General features: G+C 36.8%; 1 protein-coding gene across 5 annotated transcripts in view; it reads right to left on the bottom strand.

Annotated features, from left to right (window-relative positions):
• Positions 1-20053, bottom strand: part of STAG1 (stromal antigen 1) — a 400292-nt gene that overhangs the window by 265409 nt on the left and 114830 nt on the right. For all 5 annotated transcript variants that reach the window (XM_036266503.1, XM_036266505.1, XM_036266501.1 and 2 more), the window contains exon 4: positions 5632-5796. In XM_036266503.1, coding sequence (XP_036122396.1) covers positions 5632-5796 — 165 coding nt within the window. The remainder of the gene's footprint in view (positions 1-5631; positions 5797-20053) is intronic.

Here is a 20053-nt window from a genome sequence, read left to right as displayed (position 1 = left end):
ATTCTCAGTTAAAATAAAAGGAGGAGGAAAGAAGTGGCTCCCACAGTATAGGCACTCATTAACTATTTACTAAATAAATAGAAAATGTTTAGGTCATTCGACTTGATATCACCCAATTTGCTTCCAAAGAAGTTATACAGATTTGTATTTCCACTAGTTCTTTTCTCTCTCTAGCATCTTATGTGCACTTACTGCTTTTACTACTCTTGCCTCCCTATCTAATGTTTCTGTGATTACCTCTGCTCAAGCTAGTTACTTCACTGCAGAACTAGATCATACAATGTGGGCTAGAAACTTCCTGTTCTAAGATAATACAGGGTTTTTACAGACCCAGTCACCAACCGAGTAAGTAGACATTTTAATTCAGATACTGGTTATAAGGACTATGCCTGTCTTTTCCCTTCCCTCAGCCCTTGATTTCAAACTAGTTCTGATACAAGTAATTATCTAAACCAGAAACCTCTTGAATATTAAAGGAATCCCTATTAACAACTACATGGACAATATGCATAAAGTAGAAGTATCAAAAGTAATCTGAGATACATGATCACCCTAAACATAAGCCTATGTAGCAGTTACCAGCAGCTTTCTTCAGTCTCCTTTGCAAACTCTTGGCTACAAGTATCTGCTTCTCTATCCTAATCCTGTTCATCACTCTGTAGTTTTTCTTCTTATTATATAAACCGCAGAAACTTTTCATTTTTTTTTCAATCCTCACCCAAGGTACTTGCATTTATCTCCAGACAGAGGGAGAGGGAGAGAAGAAGGGAGAGAGAGAAACATCTACGTGAGAGAGACACATGGACCGGCTGTCACCCACACAACCCCAACTGGGGCCGGGGACAAACTGGAACCGAGGTACGTGTCCTTAGCAGGAACCGAACCCGGGTCTCTCTGGTCCATGGGCTGACACTCTAACCACTTAGCCAAACCGGCCAGGGCTGAAACTTTTCATTTCGAAACTCATTAATGTCTGTTCGTATTCTTTGAAGACTTTATTATTTCTTTACATGTGAAGTGAGGAGGTAATAAACAGTGAAATTAATGTATCACGCCTTCCACAGAAGATACTTACCAATTTTTAAGACACGCATGCCTGTTGTTCAGCAATCCCTTTCAGTAATTTATGTTACAAAAACACTCCCACATGTACATTTCAGATAAACATATGAAGATACTCAAAGAAGCACTACTTTTAAGAATAAAACTATTCTAAAATAGTTAAATATATTTCATTTTAAAGAATAAAAAAAGTCCAAGCAAAAACTGGTTAATAAAGAATAGCCCAATCATGTTTTAATATAAATATTAAAAATTATAAGGTAAATTCATAGGAGAATAAAAGCTCACAACGCAATGTTAAGTAAAAAAAATTACACAGCCCTGGCCGGTTTGGCTCAGCGGTTAGAGCGTTGGCCTGCGGTCCAGAGAGACCCGGGTTCGGTTCCCGCTAAGGGCACGTACCTTGGTTGCAGTTTGTCCCCGGCCCTGGTTGGGTTGTGCGGGTGGCAGCCACTCGATGTGTCCCTTTCACGTCGATGTTTCTCTCTCTCTCTCTCTCTCCCTCTCTTTCCCTCCCACTCTATCTGAACAAAAAATGGAAAAATGTCCTCCGGTGAGGATAAAAAATAAAAATAAAAAAAAAAATAAAAAAAAAAAATAAAAAAAAAATTACACAACCCTGGCCAGTTAGGCTCAGCGGTTACAGTGTCGGCCTGTGGTCGAGAGAGACCCGGGTTCGCTTCCTGCTAAGGGCACGTACCTCGGTTGCAGTTTGTCCCTGGCCCTGGTTGGTAGTGCGGGTGGCAGGCACTCGATGTGTCCCTTTCACATTGATGTTTCTCTCTCTCTCTCTCTCTCTCTCTCTCTCTCTTTTCCTCTCTCTCCCTCCCACTCTATATAAACAAAAAATGAAAAAATGTTCTCGGGAAAGGAAAAAAAAAATTATACAAATTTATCAATTAATTTGAATATAGCTAGAAAGATAAAATAGAACATGAATAAAAATTATAGTGAAGTGAAAAATGTTTGGGGCAGATTTTAATAAAGAAATAGTGAGGCCCAGCCAATGTGGCTCAATGGATTGAGACGTCCTGGTTTGATTCCTGGTTAGGGCACATGCCTGGGTTGCAGGCTCAATCCCCAGTAGGAAACGTGCAGGAGATAGCTGTTCGATGTTTCTCTCTCTCATTGATGTTTCTATCTTTCTTTCCCATTCTCAATCTCTCTAAAAAAAAAAATTAGCCCTGGCTGGTTTGACTCAGTGGTTAGTGTCGGCCCTCAGACCAAAGAGACAGAGGTTCGATTCCAGTCAAGGGCACATGCCTCAGTTGCAGTTCAGTCCCTGGCCCTGTTCGGGGTCATGCAGGAGGCACCAGTCAATGTGTCTTTCTTCTTCCCTCTCACTCTGTCTGAGGATAAATGGAAGGAATATCTTTGGGTGAAGATTACAAAAACAAAATCAATAACGTATTTTAAAAAAGAAATAGTGAGCCCTGGCCGGTTTGGCTCAGCGGTTAGAGTGTCGGCCTGCGGTCCTGAGAGACCCGGGTTCGGTTCCCGCTAAGGGCGCGTACCTCGGTTGCAGTTTGTCCCCGGCCCTGGTCGGTCGTGCGGGTGGCGACCACTCGATGTGTCCCTTTCACATCGATGTTTCTCTCTCTCTCTCTGTTCCTCTCTCTCCCTCCCCACTCTACCTGAACAAAAAATGGAAAAAAATGTCCTCTGGTGAGGATAAAAAAAAAAAAAAAAGAAAAGAAATAGTGAGAAAAAAGCTAAAAAGGATGTTTCAAATCAAATTATAAAAGGCACCAGGGGGCTGACTACTAAACTTTACCTTTCATAAAATATGAATCCAAAAGAATTTAAGCACAGTAATATTATAAAATAGCATCGGGGAAAACTGATCTGAATAAATATAGAACGTAGTGGACAAAAGGTAATAACATACTATTCATTATCTCACATAGATGATGAGTTATTTATATTAAATAAAAGCTGGTATTAAGTTTTAATTATTTTTTAATATGTTTTCATTGATTTTTCAGAAAGAGAGAGAAGAAAGAAAAAACTGAAACATCGGCGTCAGAGGAAAACATCAATCAGCTGCCTCCTGCACTCCCCAAACTGGGCATCCAGCCCACAACCTGGGCATGTGCCCTGACCAAGAATTGAACTGGGACTTCTCAGTCCATGGGATGAGGCTCAATCCACTGAGCCACACCAGCCAGGCTTGTATTGAGTTTTAACACAATACACATTAAAACTATCTCTACATAAGTAAATACCTTGTAAAATCTAGTTTTACATGAAAAAAATTTTGCATAAAAATAAACTTCCTTCATTTTTCTGCTTATGTTTCCACCTAAAGGTAGGAAGCAATATAAGGTTGATCTTAAAAATTAGTATCTTTATAGTTAACAATTTTTCTATTAAAGTATAATAAAAATATTGTCAAGCTTAATACCTATTTATAAATTATACTTACAGGTTTGTTCACTGCTTTGGATAACTGGGAATTCAATATTTCTTTTACTATCTACCACCATCTCACTACTCCACCTCCCTCACTTCCCACACCAATCCCAAAACACCTGAACACATCAATATTATAACAATACATAAAAAGCAGTAAACACTAAGCTCTCTTAAGGAATTCAAAAGGAAATACAGATAGAAAATGGAAAGTCTGCTAAAGAAAAGCTGCCTGGGCTGCCACCAACAAATCATTAAACAAGTGCTGGCAAGGATGTGGAGAAAAGGGGACTCTAGTACACTACTGGTGGGAATGCAGACTGGTACAGCCACTATGGAAAACAATATGGAGTTTCCTCCAAATATTAAAAATTGAACTGCCATTTGACCCAGTGATTCCACTTCTAGGAATATATGCTAAGAAGCCTGAAATTCCAATCAGAAAGAGTATATGCACCCCTATGTTCATAGCAGCACTATTGACAATAGCTAAGATCTAGAACAGCCTAAGTGCCAATCAGTAGATGAGTGGATAAAATAGCTGTGGTACATTTACATAATGGAATAGTATGCAGCTATAAGGAAGGAAGATCTCTTACCCTTGAGATGACATGAAGGGACCCGGAGAGTATTATGCTAAATGAAATAAGTCAATCAGAAAAAAGACAAATATCACATGATCTCACTTATTTGTGGAATATAATGAACAAAATAAGCTAATGAACAAAACAAATCCAAAGACATGGAATTAGGGAACAGACTGACAAACCTCAGAGAGATGGGGGTAGGAGGGCAGGAAGAGATAAACCGAAGAATTTATATGCATATATGCATAACCAATAGACACAGACAACAATACTGTGAAGGGAGGGAGGAGGAACGGGAGTGGGGAAGAGTGTCAACAGGGGAAAAAGGAGGAACATCTGTGAACAACAGAAAAGAGAAGCTGCCAGCTTTTAGTTCTAAAAGTAAATGTTTCATAAATTTTCAAACTGAAAATGAAATATTAAAAATAAACAGTACTGAATTAAAGGACTTAACATATCATCAATCATTAGTGATAAAAAAAAATGCAAATTAAAATATACCGTTTTCACTTATGTAATTGGAAAATCTTAAATATAAAATACTTGCTAGTCACACTTCTGGTAAAAGATAAACTAGTACAATTTGGGGGAGAGTAATATGATATATTTATGTATCACACAGCTAAATACCTTTTAATCAAGTAAGTTCACCCTTAGTATTTTTTTAAACGTTGATATGTAAACACAATGAATAAATTCCGTAATAGTGAAAAATGTAAACACGCCCGAAAGAAATAATAAAGTAATTAAGGTTTACCCTTATAGCATGAAGCCAATAAAAACGTGTTCTTGCAGAATAATGATGTTTGTTGAGTGAATGAAGAGAAAGATAGGAGAATAAAAAGATTATAAAAGATGACATATACATACAAAATAACCATGAAATATTAATTGTGGTTATTCCTAACTCACTAATTAGGAATGCTTTTTTTGAAATATCCTTTCTTCTGCCCTGGCCAGTTTGGCTCAGCGGTTAGAGCGTCGGCCTGAGGTCCGGAGAGACCCGGGTTCGGTTCCCGCTAAGGGCACGTACTTCGGCTGCAGTTTGTCCCCGGCCCTGGTTGGTCGTGCGGGTGGCAGCCACTCGATGTGTCCCTTCACGTCGATGTCTCTCTCTCTCTCTCTCTCTCTCTCCCCCTTCCTCTCTCTCCCTGCCACTCTATCTGTACAAAAAATGGAAAAATATCCTCAGGTGAGGATAAAAATAAAATAAAATAAAATAAAATATCCTTTCTTCTTTCAAATATTCTTCAATACACATGCTATTTATAGTAAGTCAGATTTTAAAAAATTATATCATTAAGGCAATAAATATTCCCTTAGGCAGCTCCTATTATTATACGCAAAGCATTTTACTCAATGTCAATGTACTCTAAAGTATATCTTACTATTAAAAAAAATGTCTTTCCCTGACACTCCTTACATAACAAGCAAAGAAAAACATTTATGGATAAACTTCGTCATTACACAATCAGTGAGAGTATATAAAATGTCAATATATACACTAACAGGTTCCACATAGATTATTGACTATTCCTTTACAAATAAAATAAATAAGCTTAAAATTTACCTGCATTGCACTTTTCCCCAGTTTCACCACTTCAAATAATGTGACAGGCTCCCCTTCGCCATTCTGTTGAGGGTGCCCATTAGCTCTTCCACGGCCTGTTCCTCTAATTCCAGCTTCAATTCTACTCTTCTCTCCTGGAGATTTTCGAGGTTTCTTATTGGTAGACTGAACAAAAAGATGAAGAAAACAAATAAATGAAGGCATATTTTGCTTTAAGTAGAATGATCTCAAATTATGTTTAATCCTATGAAAGATAGCACTACTTAAGGCAAGAGACATAATCCCTGACCAAAGGAAGTTTTGAACAACAATGTCAAGGTTGAACATTTTAACCATGTCCCCTTGACATATCCTTCTTCATACCCTCCTTCTTCCTCAGAAAATTTGTTCAATAAAACTACTTGGAAATAATGTATATTCGACTTCTTCCTCTACTTAAGTGCCTAAGTATTTCTTAGTCAGTCATGCAAGAAATATACACTGACTATATTTGGAACCATTCTAGGTACTGGAGATATGGAAATAAACAAAGTAAACATTCCTGGTTTGATAGAGTTTACATTCTTCAATTAACATCCCATCTCATGCTCCAATTTTTAAATTTTTTTTCTTCTTTGAGAGAGAGAGAGAAAGAGAGCACGCAAGAGAAAGGAGAGAAGAGAGAGGGAGAGCGAAATATTGATCTGTTGCCCATCCACGCATTGTCTAGCTGATTCTTGTGTGTGTCCTGACTGGGGATCAAACCAGCAACCTTGGCATATCACGAAGATGCTCTAACCAACTGAGCTTCACACAGCCAGGGCTCACACCCCCCAGTTAAAAAAATATTCAGGCAGGCTCTCTCGGGAACAAGCCTATGCCTTTCTTCCCTCTAGGGGTGCATCTTTACATTTTCCTACTAAACTTTAAGGGTCCCCATGAGATTTGCAACCAGGGGGCCAGTGGGAAGCGGCAGCTCATCCTGGGCTAACCCCAGAACCTATCTCCAAGAACGCCTTTCTCTGACTTTTCGGCAAGCTAACAGCAGCCCCACAATTTCTAACTTCTTTCACTGTGACTTTTACTTCTCAGTGAGTCCCCAAGCTCAGCATGGTTCACTTCTTATAAAGTTTCTAGATGTTGCCAGAAAGGGTCCTGGCCTGGAACAGGTCTGCCTTGGGCCAGCCTTAGTGTGTGGGTTCTTGACTTCATGCAGGAAAGATTTTACATCATGAGTACAGGTGATTTTGAGAGTACATTTATTAAAGCTTCCTTCTCTACCCTAATCCATTCCTTGTTTCACTATCCCCAGCGTTAATAAATACACTCTCAAAAAAAAAAAAAAATTCAACACTACCACATTATGTCTCACCTTTAGAGTAAAGGGTAATTTGATAGACTTGCTTGCAGTCCCTATTATTCCCATAAATTTCATCCATATATAAACTTTTCATGGTTGCTGTGTTGCCAAACTCATCAATAAAAAGAATGTTGTTAAATGTAATAGACATTTGTTAAACCTCTCAAAAGGCCACGAGATTTCTTCCTTTCGTTTCAGATACCTTTTCCCTCCCTATATTCCTTATCTCTCTTGAGCATCTGCTATTCTTCTCAATATTTATATTCTTTTTTGAATGATTTAATTCACTTTCATAATGGCCTATTCAGTTTTTAACTTATTGCCCCTCACCTCCAAATCCACCCTTATTTGTCCCACTTTATGATGCTGGAGCTGAACCCTGTAAACATTTCTCTGTTGTCATCTGCTGTAGTGTTAGGCTTTGTAACTAGAGGGCACTGAAGGAACACTACAAAGCATAGCATGGAGGGGCTTCTCTCCCCACTTACAGTACCTGTTCCCTTCATTTTCTATGCCTGTGTTCTTAGTACTCTTTCACTCCTTTTAATAAACAGCCTTACAACCATGCTTGTGTGTGGATTTACACATAATGAGTTTACTGCTTATTTATTTACATTATTCAGATGTTTTAGATTTACAAAAAAAAAAAAAAAAATTGTGAAGACAGTACAGACTTACTATATACATCAATCCAGTTATCCTATTAACACCTTACCATTTGTATGATACATTTGTTACAATTAATGAACCAATTATCATACATTAACAAAAGTCCATACTTCCTATTTTCTTAGTTTTTGCCTAATGAACTTTTTATTTTTCAGGACTCCACACAGAATAAATACACTCCCCTTAGCTGTGAGTTTTTAGATTTTTCTGATTTTTGGTGACCATGACAGTTTTGAGAAATTACTGGTCAGGAATTTTGTACAGTGCTTCTCATCTAGATTTGTCTGTTGTTTTTTCATGACCAGACTGGAATTGCTGGTTTGGGAAAGATAATATGAAAGATAAAGTGTTATTTTTAAATTCCTCTTATCAACAGTACATACGACCAACATGACTTATCATTGTTACTGTTGACTTTAATCAGTTGGCTGAGGTGATGTTTGTCTGGTTTCTCCACTGTAAAGTTACTTTTCCTCAATTTTCCATACTGTACCCTTATGGAACCAAGTCGCTAGGTGCACCCACATTTAAGGGATGGGAAATTATACTCCACTTCGAGGAGAAATATTTACACATATTATTTGAAATCCTTCAGAATGGGAGATTTGTCTATGCTCACTTATACTAATGTGGGTTAATCAACATTTTTTTTTTTTAACATTAGATTGTAATTCCAACACTCTAATTTTGTCATTCAACTTATTTCAGCTTTGGCCATTGGGAGAACTTCAGTTGGCTCCTATGTCCGTTTGACATATTACCATCTGTGTGTGTGTGTGTGTGTGTGTGTGTGTGTGTGTGTGTGTATTTTAAACAATCTATATTCATAAAGTTCACTATTTCTCTGTAAAGTTCAATGGGTTTTAACAAATACATAGTGTTTTGTATGCATGATTCTGGTATCACAGAAAAAAGTTTCACCACTTTAAAAAAATCCCTGTGTTTCACCCATTTAAACCTCCCATTTCCCACTGACAAACACTAAAAGTATTTTTTTCACTATAATTTGTTTTACAGATAGTCACATAATTGAATTTACACAGTATGTAGCCTTTTCAGACTGGCATCTTTCACTTTAACAACTTGCATTTAAGAGTTATCCATGTATTCCTGTGGCTAAACAGCAAACTTCTTTTTATTTGTAATTAATATTCCATTGTTGCTCTGGCCAGTTTGGCTCAGCAGTTAGAGTGTCAGACTGCGGACCAAAGGGTCACAGGTTTGATTTCTGGTCAAGGGCACATACCTGGGTTGCAAGTTTGATCCCCAGCCCTGGTCAGGGTCATGTGGAAGGCAACCAATGGATGTGTCTCTCTCACATGAATATTTTTTTCTTTTCTTTTCTTTTTTCTTCCTTTCCTTTCTTTCCTTCCTTCCTTTCTCTCTCTCTCCCCCCCCCCACTCCCTCCTTTCCTTCCTCCATTCACTCTATCTAAACATCATTGGAAGAATATTCTCAGGTGAGGATTAACCAATAATAATAATAATAATAATCCATTGTATAGATGTGCCACATTTTATCATCCATTTACCTAATGATGGATATCTCAGTCACCATTTTTGGCTATTAGGCATAAAGCTGCTATACACATTCACATGCAGGGTTTTGTGTTGACATAATTTTCAAAGTAGTATAAACATTTAGGAAGACGATTACTGAATCATATGGTAAAACTGCCCAACTATCTTCTAAAGTGACTATATCATTTGTCTTCTAACCAGCAAAAAATGAGAGTTCCTGTTGCTTTACATCCTTGCCATTAAATTGGTATTGTCAGGTTTTTGGATTTCAGCCATTCTAACAGATGTAGAATGGTATCTTGTCTTATAATGTGTAAGTCCTGAATGACATATTATTCACTCTTATATGTCCATCTAGAGACAGTTAAACATAATAAAAAAAATGCAAAAAAATTTCAGACCTATATAAATGGAAACCCATCCCATGTACATGAATTGGAAGACTCAGTATTGTTAAGATGTCAATACCACCTAAAGTGATCAACAGATTCAATACAATCTCTATCAAAATCCCAATGACCTTGTTGCATAAATAGAAAAACCCATTTAAAATGAACAGAAAAGCCATGGCCAGTTTGGATCAGTGGTTCAAATGCCGGCTCATGAACCTAAGGGTCTAGGGTTCAATTCCCGGTTAAGGGAACAAATCTGGGTGGCAGGTTCGATTTCCGACCCAGGTTGGGATTGTGCAGGAGACAAACAATTGATGTGTATCTCTCACACAGATGTTTCTCTGTGTCTTTCTCTCTCCCTCCCTACCTTCCACTCTACCTAAAAATCAATGGTAAAATAACCTTGGGTGAGGATTAACAAAATATAAATAAAATAAAATTCATAGTAAATGTCAAAGGATTTTATTATTTTTATTTATTTATTTATCCTCACCCGAGGACATTTTTCCATTTTTTGTTCAGATAGAGTGGGAGGGAGAGAGGAGGAGGAGGAAGGGGGGAGGGGAGACATTGACGTGAAAGGACACATCGAGTATTTATGTATTTATTTATTTTTTGGGTACGTGCCCCTAGCGGGAACCAAACCCAGGACTCTCTGGTCCGCAGGCCAACGCTCCAACCACTGAGCCAAACTGGTCAGGGCTCAAAGGATTTTAAATAGCCAAAACAATCTTGAATAAAGAATAACACTGAAGGACACACACTTCCTGATTGCAAAACTTACTACAGAGCAATAGTAATCAAAACTATATGCAACTTAAAGGAAACATAGACCAATGGGAAAGAATAGAGAGTCCAGAAACCCTTGCATACATGGTTAAATAATTTCTTTACAAGAATGTCAATACAATTCATTAGAGAAAGAGTAAAAAAAAAAAACAAAACCCATCGAATAGGAGAATGTATTTGCAAATCATATATCTGATTAAGAAACCAATACCCAGAATACATACAAAACTCATAAAACTCAACAACAAAACAAACAACAGATTAGAAAATGGGTCAAGAATTTACTTGAATAGACACTAAAGAAATAGACAAATAGCCAATAAGTACATGAAAAGATGCTCAGTATCACTAAATCAATAGGGAAATGCAAACCAAAACTACAATGGGATGCCACCTTACACCTATTACGATGGCTATTACCAAAAAAAGAGAACATAAGTCTTAGGTAGAATTTAGAAAAATGGGAACTCTTGCATACAGTTGCTGGGAATGTAAAATAGTACAGTTATTGTGGGTAGTAGCATGGTAGAAAAACAGAATTACCATATGAACCAGCAATTTACACATCTGGGTATATATCCAAAAGAACTGAAAAAGCAGAGTCTCAACAGATATTTGTATACCCTGTGCCTAGCAACATTATTCATAATAGCTAAAACCTGGAAGCAATCCAAATGTCCATCAGTGGATAGATAAGCAAATGTGCTAAACACGTACACTAGTTATTCAGCCTTAAAACAGAAGGAAATTCTGACACATGCTACAACATGGATGAATCTTGAGGACATTATGCTAAGTGACAAGCTAATCACAAGAAGAGAAATACTGTATGATTTCACTTATACCAAGTACTTAGGTCAAAATCATAGAGACAAAAAGTAGAATGGTGGATGCCAGAGTTAACTAAGGGGAGGAGAGAATAGGAAGCTATTGTTTATTAGATATAGAGCTTCAGTACTAAAAAATGAAGATGATGCCCTGGACCATTTGGCTCAGCACTTAGAGCACTGGCCTGCACACCAAAGAGTCGCAGGTTCGATTCCTGCCAAGGGCACGTACCTCGGTTGCAGTTAGGTTCCTTGTTTTGGTCAGAGTCGTGCAGGAGGCAACCAATTGATATGTCTCTCTCACATCAATGTTTTTCTCTCTCCCCTACTCTATCTGAAGATAAATGGGGGAAAAAATATCCGCAGGTGAGGATTACAAAAAAGATTAAAATGAATAGTGGTGATACTTCAACATTATGAGTGTATTTCATACCACTGAACTGGACACTTCAAAATGATTAAGTTGGTTAAATCTTATATATATTTCAACAGAATAAAAAAACTGAGGAAAAAAATCACAAATATATTTGCAAATATCTATTATACTGTTACTTTTGCACAGTCAACCTATTTTGTAGTCAATTTACAGCAAGACCTAGAGAAATGTCATTCTTTTCTGCAAGCTTCAGTGTTCCACTGCAGAGATGTATATTAATTTACTTAGCCATTAATCTATTGATGGACATTTATTTTGTTTCAGATCTTTTATTATTACAAATAACACTACAACAAATAAGCTTGTGCATGTCTATGAATGTTTGTGTGTGTAAAAGGAAAATAAACCATAATTCTAATACCTGAAAGCCTTTTAGCACTAGTTTTAAATGGGGCAAAAAAATATAAATAAAAATAAAAAATTCATTTCATCTCATCTCGAGTCTATCTATATTTTATCCCCATTATCAGAAGAGTGGCTTTCCTAGTACAAATCCAGACAGTAATATACAGGAAAGATGCAGAAAGATAAACTGAAAACTGATGTTCAGAAAAACTGTCACTATTAAAAAAGAATAAGGAAGAGAGAAGATCATAAGAGGATACATTCAATCTTAAGCTTATACCCAAGGGGTCCAATTTTTGCATTCCTGAGAATAATTCCTGTCTCAGACATTAGCTATATTTATCCCACTCAAATCACATGTTTGTTTGGGGGTTGGGGGTATCAGCAGGAATGTATGGGGGACTTAAAAATTAAGAATTGTGTATTATTTCAGACAGTAATAATACATACATAACCCTTTAATTACTTGTGACTTGCCAAGTTCCCCTCCCTATACTTTTCTGGTCACGTATACTCCCTATTCCTGGACAAGGACCAAAGGGTACTCTCAAATGAAAGAAATGGATGATGTTCTATGTCAAACTTGCTTAGTTGGTCCAGTTCTCATATTGTGCCACCTTAACAACCGAGTCTTTGCCTTAATTTCAGGTTAATAATACCTTGGTAATCTACTCAGGAACTCAGTTCCTCTTGAGCTAGTCCTGTCCTACTATTATCCGATGACTCCAGGGACTGAAGTCAAATCCTTGAATCCACTAGTAGGGTCCCCACAATAGGCTGCCAGACTACATATACACTAGCTCTAGCATAGATCTAAACTCGGTACAGATCTTTAAATGCTTACTGATCCAAGAGACATAGTCTCCCTGGTGGAACAAGATCAGCTTATTCCAACTACCCGAACTACTCCCAACCTAGGAAATCTTTCTTTCATTAATAGTAAGTGGAACTCTTCCCAAATAACTGCCTCAACCTAATTTCTATGTTTTGTTTCTATGTCTAGTTCCTATGTTTTGACTCATGGAGTTTCACTTATTCTACCTTTCAGAATCCGTGCGCAAATGACACTTATGGGGTATTACTACCAAATATGCATAACCTGTATCGAATTATGAGCAAACTCAAATTGATTCAATTTACAGACTACAAGGCATTAGGAAACAAATTTTTTTGCTCAGGCAACAAAACTTTTTTCTTCATTTATCATGCAGTTACTATGTACCAGACACACACATACAAAAAAATATCAATCTTTGCATGTAGCACAACACATGGCTTTCAAAGAGCTTATAGTACTTAAGACATATTTTTCAACATCTTAATACAATTTTGTCAATTGGCAGTGGAAGAGAAATGCTTGTGTGTTCTTTCTCATAAACAAGTGTAAAAAAGATTTCTATGGTCCATGTGGTTAGTAATACCAACACTAGGGTTATGTGTTCATTGCTGTAGCTAATTCAAGGCAAACAGTAGGGGAAAAAAGATGTTAAGTATCTGTAGCCCTGGCCGGTTTGGCTCAGTGGTTGGAGTGTCGGCCCATGGACCAATGAGTTGTGGGTTCTATTCCAGTCAAGGGCACGTATCTCAGTTGCAATTCATCCCTGGCCCTGGTTGGGGTCATGCAGGAGGCAGCCACTCGATGTGCCCCTTTCAGGTCGATGTTTCTCCCCCCCCCCACCCCAACTCTATCTGAACAAAAATGAAGGAAAAGTCCTCAGGTGAGGATTAAAAAAAAGTATATGTAGAAAAACAAAACTACCTGAAATAAACCCCAACTCAACCTATTACAAAATGAATTTTATGGACAATATGTTCAGGAAATCACAAAGATATACACCCTTCATTGCATCTTTGTGAAAATGTTGCAATCTACTGTCAGAGTTTTGATCAATCTTTAGGACAAATGTTTTATTACAACAATATACTACCTAATTAAAATGTGTGCCTACACTTCTGGTAAACAATTTTAAGTTAAAGTTAGCAATGCAGTATAGGAAAATTAACTATTCAAAATTACTCTCTCCCAAAGCTCTGAATAGAATGCACTGCAGTCTGAATGAGCAATGACTTTTCTACAAGCTTTAAGAGACACAGATACACCAACTTTCTTTACCTTTGTGCCTTACCTGAATTTATTCATAAGTTATAAATATGAAATAACCCCTACCTTTTACAAATAATGTACATATACATATCTGGATAGCTTAATGCAAAATCTTTACATACATATAATTAGAAAAAAAACAGAAACACAAATAACTCCAATATAAAAACTATAGTATATAAAAAAATACTTTTCATAGAACTTTGGTTCAAGACAAGTGTTGAAAAGACTTTATGAAGGAAAATATTATTTCAGTGACTGGTAATCAGGGAAAGATTATTTCAGTGACTGGTAACCAGGGAAAGTTTCACAGGAGAAAGAAGCTTCAAGTTGAAACTTAATGGATTAGAAAAATTAGTAAGATTAGCATAAATAGAATTTAGGAAACAAGTATTCCCAGAGAGAAAAAATACCATAGATTAAGGTGTAGAAGTGAGAAAGCACATGTGCAGAAGGACAAAAATATGTATCTGACTGAATGAACATTTATGAGTAGGGAGACAATAAAATATTAGGTATATGGTAAGTCAGAAAAACATTCTCCACAACAAAAAGACACTTCTTGCTATGGGAACATGTTTTTGAAAAGGTCAATCTGGTGCCCTGGCTGGTGTGGCTCAGTTAGTTGGAGTCTCATCCTCTACATCAAAAGATGGTGGGTTCTATTCCCAGTTAGGAAACATACCCATGTTGAGGGTTCAATCCCAGGTTGGGGTGCATGAAGGAGGCAACCAATGTTTCTGTCTCTCTCTTCCTCTCTCTAAAAGTCAATTAAAATAAAATAAAAAGTCAATGTGGCAGTATTTATTTAATTTTTTAAAATCCTCACCCGAGGATATTTTTCTATTTATCTTCAGATAGAGTGGGAGAGTGGGGGAAAAAGAGAGGGGGGGATAACAGAGAGAGAGAGAAACATCGACATAAGAGGGACAGGACACATGGACTGGTTGCCTCCCACACAACCCCTACAAGAGCTAGGGACAAACCGCAATTGAGGTACATGGTCCAAGGGCCAATGCTGAGCTAAACTAGCTAGGGCAACCTGGAAGTATTTAAAAGGATTAAAGGAAAAACAAAAACAATAAAAAGGTAGAGAGATAATAAAAGAAAATGACGAAGACACTGAAATAAAATTTCATCAGATCTGGAATCTCTTTAGATATAGTAGAGAGGAGAAGGAACTTTGGAGGAGGAAATTTAATAGTGACTCACATTTTAATTATAGGCTTCTGGAAAAATTATGGTATGTTTTCACAAAATTAAGAAAGTCAGAACTGAAAACTAGTCTGTGGAAGAAATACTAAATAAAAATTTAAAAAAATAAAGCAAAGCTAACATGATAAAAAAGAGGGGATACAAGTCCACTGATAAATACATTTCAAAAACTTGACCATAAAGGTAAATAGGCTTAAACTACAAAACTCATTTTATAAAGAAAGTTTGTTTCTTAGACAAATAAAAATAAAAAGTGGTATAGGAAATGATAAATAGGCAATTCAGAAAAGAAACACAAATGATCAATATTTCAGAACATATTGATTAAATTTTGCACCACTCAGAAATTAGTAAAGATTTAACAATCAGTACAAGCAAAGGTCCAATAAGCAATGCCACATATTATGCTTTGTGAAAGGCAAACCAGTAAGACACATTAAAAACTTTCAAACATATGGCATACCTTTTGACTAAACAACTCCATTTTTATTTACTTTTATATTTTATTTTTTAATCCTAACCGCAGAAATTTTTTCCATTGATTTTTAGAGAGAGTGGAAAGCAGGTGGGAAGGGAAGAGAGAGGAGAATTATCTGTTGGTTGCCTCCCACATAACCGTGACCAAAGCTGGGGACTGAATCTGCAACCTCCCACATGACCCTGACTGGGGCTAGGGATCAAATCTGCAACCCAGGTATGCACCCTTAACCAAGAATCGAATCCACGACCCTTCGGTTCACAGGCCAATGTTCTAACTGCCAAGTCAAACTGGCCAGGGCATTTTAACGTGTGTGCGCCCCCACCCCCCCACACACACCTTTTCCTTAGGGCATTATTCAAACAACTGCCAAAATCTGAATGAAGTGTATAGATAAGGTCGGTATTACATCACCATTATTTTCCTGAGTTTCAAAATTGTTCTGTGGCTGAGTATGACAATGTTCTTGATTTTAAGGAAATTCATACTAAAGCATTAGGAGTAAAGTGGCATCATGTCTGCAACTTACTCTCAAACAGTTCAAAATAATAAGAGGTATATATTTATATATTATATTATATAAATAATATATATGTATATGTGTATATACATAGAAAAATGATAAAACAAATGTAAAATGTTAACATTTGGACAATCTGCATTCTTGTAATTCTCCTGTGTCTGAAATTATTTCAAAATAAAGAGAAACTTAAACATCAAGAAAAAAGAAAAGAGTGGCAATTTAACAAAATTACACCCCATTCATTTAATATACATGTACTAAAAAGTCAGATACTGGTATATACCAGTAAAAGAGGGGGGGAAAAAAGGATAAACACCGCCACCTTCATACAGCTTAACTTCTTGTAGGGGGAGACAAACAATAAGTAAATAAAATATATACTATGTTAGATGTTAGTAGTGCTATAAAGAAATGAGAAATCTCTCCCCCCTCCCTTGCTTACACACACACACACACACACACACAGAGAGAGAGAGAGAGAGAGAGAGAGAGAGAGAGAAAGCGCACGCGCATTGTAATTCCCATTGCATAGGAGTTAGGATTTGCGATTTTAAACACCATATTTAGAGGAGGCCTCAATGAAAAGATGAAACAGAAGGTCCTGAGACAAGGAGCAAGCTTGATAGATTTGAGCAAAAGTATATGATGATGGCTTAAATAATTGATGCTATTTGCAAATCAAGTGGACAGGATTTGCTGATAGATTTGGGTACAGGCTGAGAAAGACAGAGTCAAAGATGACTATAATATTTATAGCCCGAGCAGTCAGAGGGATGAAGTGGCCATATAGAAGAGAGGTGGGCAGGGGAATAGGAAGCTTGGGAGTTTGGTATTTAAAACATCTTTGGCCTGCCATCAACAAATCACCAAACAAGTGTTGGTGAGGGTGTGGAGAAAAGGGGACTCTAGTACACTGCTGGTGGGAATGCAGACTGGTGCAGCCACTATGGAAAACAGTATGGTGTTACCTCAAAAAATTAAAAATTGAACTTCCATTTGACCCAGTGATCCCACTTCTAGGAATATACCCTAAGAAGCCTGAAACACCAATCAGAAAGAATTTATGTACCTCCATGTTCATAGCAGCACTATTTACAATAGTTAAGATCTGAAAACAGCCCAAATGTCCATCAGTAGACAAATGGATAAAAAGGCTGTGGTACATGTACACAATGGAGTACTATGCAGCTGTAAGAAAGAAAGATCTCTTATCCTTTGAGACAGCATGGAGGGACCTGGAAAGTATTATCCTAAGCGAAACAAGCCAAACAGAGAAAGACAAGTATCATATGATCTCACTTAATTGTGGAATATAAGGAACATAACAGTCTGAGGAATGGGGTAGTCCCAGAGATGTGGAAGTAGGGTACAGACTGACAATCTTCAGAAGAGGGGGTGGTGAGGGAGAGATAAACCACAGAACTTATATGCATGTATGCACGAACAATGGACATGGACAACAAAGCTGGGGACAGGGCAGGGAGGGAGGAAGACGGGAGAATCAGTGGGAGGAAAAGGAGAAACATCTTAACAAAAATAAATTAATTAATTAAAGTTAAAAATAAATAAATAAATAAAACATCTTTGGCACATTAAATATCTAAATGAAGATGTTCAACAAACATTTGGTTATGAGTCTAGAGTCCAGGCTGGAGATATAAATCTAAGTGACAAAAGATTAGATATGGTATTTTAAGTCATGAGATTGGATGTGATCACCAAAAAAGCAGTGTGTGCAGAGAAAATGATGTCCAATGTTTGTTAACGCAATCACATAGTAGAAACATGACATTATATATAGTGTTTACTTAGAAATCACTAATTATTTGGGTAGAGAGCTATAACAAATATGAATTACAACTAAAAAAAATATGGGTGGTTTAATAAGAAACAAAAGTCTCTGAAATAATAGTATACCAAAATGAAATATCAAAAATGAGATTCCCCCAAAGAACTTACAAATGGAAAACAATACTGCCCAAATCAGAAATTCCTTATACTATTTGTTTTCATTTGACTGAACAAATGAATGAAACCAGAAACCCATGAAGTCTACTTCAAAAGTATAAATAGTACTAAAATAGCTATACAAAAAGTGTGTATCAGTCAAAACTTAGAATTGTTCAAAATGGAGCCAGTTGATAGAAGATCTACAAGAAAGCCCTGGCCAGGTGTTCAGTTGGTTAGAGTGCCATCCCAGACACCAGGATTGTGGGTTCCATCCACAGTCAGGGCACATGTAAGCATCAACCAATGAATTCGTAAGTAAGTAAACAACAAATTGATGTTTCTCTCTCTCTCACTTCCTCTCTCTCTAAAACCAATCAACAACAAAAATTTTTTTAATTAAGAAAACAAAATATCCAAGCAATTTTCAGAACAGGAACTGAGGCATATTTGGGAGTTAGAATATTTTAGTCTTACAAATAATACTACAACAAATAAGCCTGTGACAAATTACCTTAGGGCAGTTACCACCTTCTACTTTTATCTCGTAATTCATTAGCTGCATATAAGACCTATTTCCATAGTATTGGTGTGAGGATTAAGTGGCATAAAAATCATCAGCTCAGTGCAAAGTCCAGAGTAAAAACTCAGGAAGTCCTGTTGTTTCTCAGATCAAGACACAGACCTGGATCAGGTGGAACTGTAGAGAGCCATGTGAATTAACAAGTGTGAAAACAATAGACTAAGTCTAACTAACCCAAGTCTTTAGAATGTTACTATCCTCTCCTGGTCAACATTTTTTCAATTTTTATAAACATGAAATGAATATGTGTTATGTACCTATTACAAACTTAAGTAAGCAATCATGTAGGCAAGTTCATTCTCCTACCTTCAAATAAGTTTGGTCTAATTTCTAATTTTTATCCTACAATCCGTGAATCCTAGAAAAAGCAATGTAATTTGCCTAAAGTCTCAGAAAAATCATATAGTAATAAGGGAAGCTAGAACTGCCTCCAGCTTCTAAGTGCAAGACTCTTTCACTTTTCTCAAAATGATTTTGTAAAAAAAAATGTTGTACCACCAAATATTTCTACAAAATTAAGGATTATAAAGAGTGATTACAGCCCTGGTCGGTTTGGCTCAGCGGTTAGAGTGTCAGCCTGCGGTCCAGAGAGGCCTGGGTTCGGTTCCCACTAAGGGCACGTACCTCGGTTGCAGTTTGTCCCCGACCCTGGTTGTGTTGTGCGGGTGGCGACCACTCGATGTGGCCCTTACACGTTGATGTTTCTCTCTCTCTCCCCCTCCCACTCTATCTGAACAAAAAATGGAAAAATGTCCTTGAGTGAGGATAAAAAAAAAAGAGTGGTTACAATGTATGTCTTTTCCTGCATAATTTTTATTCCCTTTAAATAAAGGTGGAGGATAAAAGCAAGTGTAGAGAAAATGGTAGAAGTTACTCTTCTCACCTTTACAAAAAAAAAAAAAAAAAAAAGACTGTCCTGGAAAAGTAAAGGTTATGAAGTTATACTACAGATAAATACTGATGGAATAGCAAACACATAAAAAAAAAAAAAAAAAAAAAAAAAAACCCAAGTCACTACAAAGGATAGATGTATATAAAACAACTGGTTACATAACATAATCATCAATTACAATAGGTAGATCCTATTAGTGTCATAATTCAAACTAACAAACTTATTTAAAAAGTGATAACATTTATTAAATGACTGTAAACTTGAAATTGGTTATTTGATGATGTTAATAAAATACTGTTACCTTGGGCCCTAGCCAGTGTTTCCCACTGGTTAGAGCATTGGCCCTCGCACCATAGGGTCGT

The sequence above is a fragment of the Molossus molossus genome, unplaced genomic scaffold (assembly GCF_014108415.1).
Source record: "Molossus molossus isolate mMolMol1 unplaced genomic scaffold, mMolMol1.p scaffold_m16_p_18, whole genome shotgun sequence".
Classification (NCBI taxonomy): Eukaryota; Metazoa; Chordata; class Mammalia; order Chiroptera; family Molossidae; genus Molossus; species Molossus molossus.
Note: the sequence above shows the minus strand (reverse complement) of the source record. Positions and strands in the feature narration are given on the sequence as shown.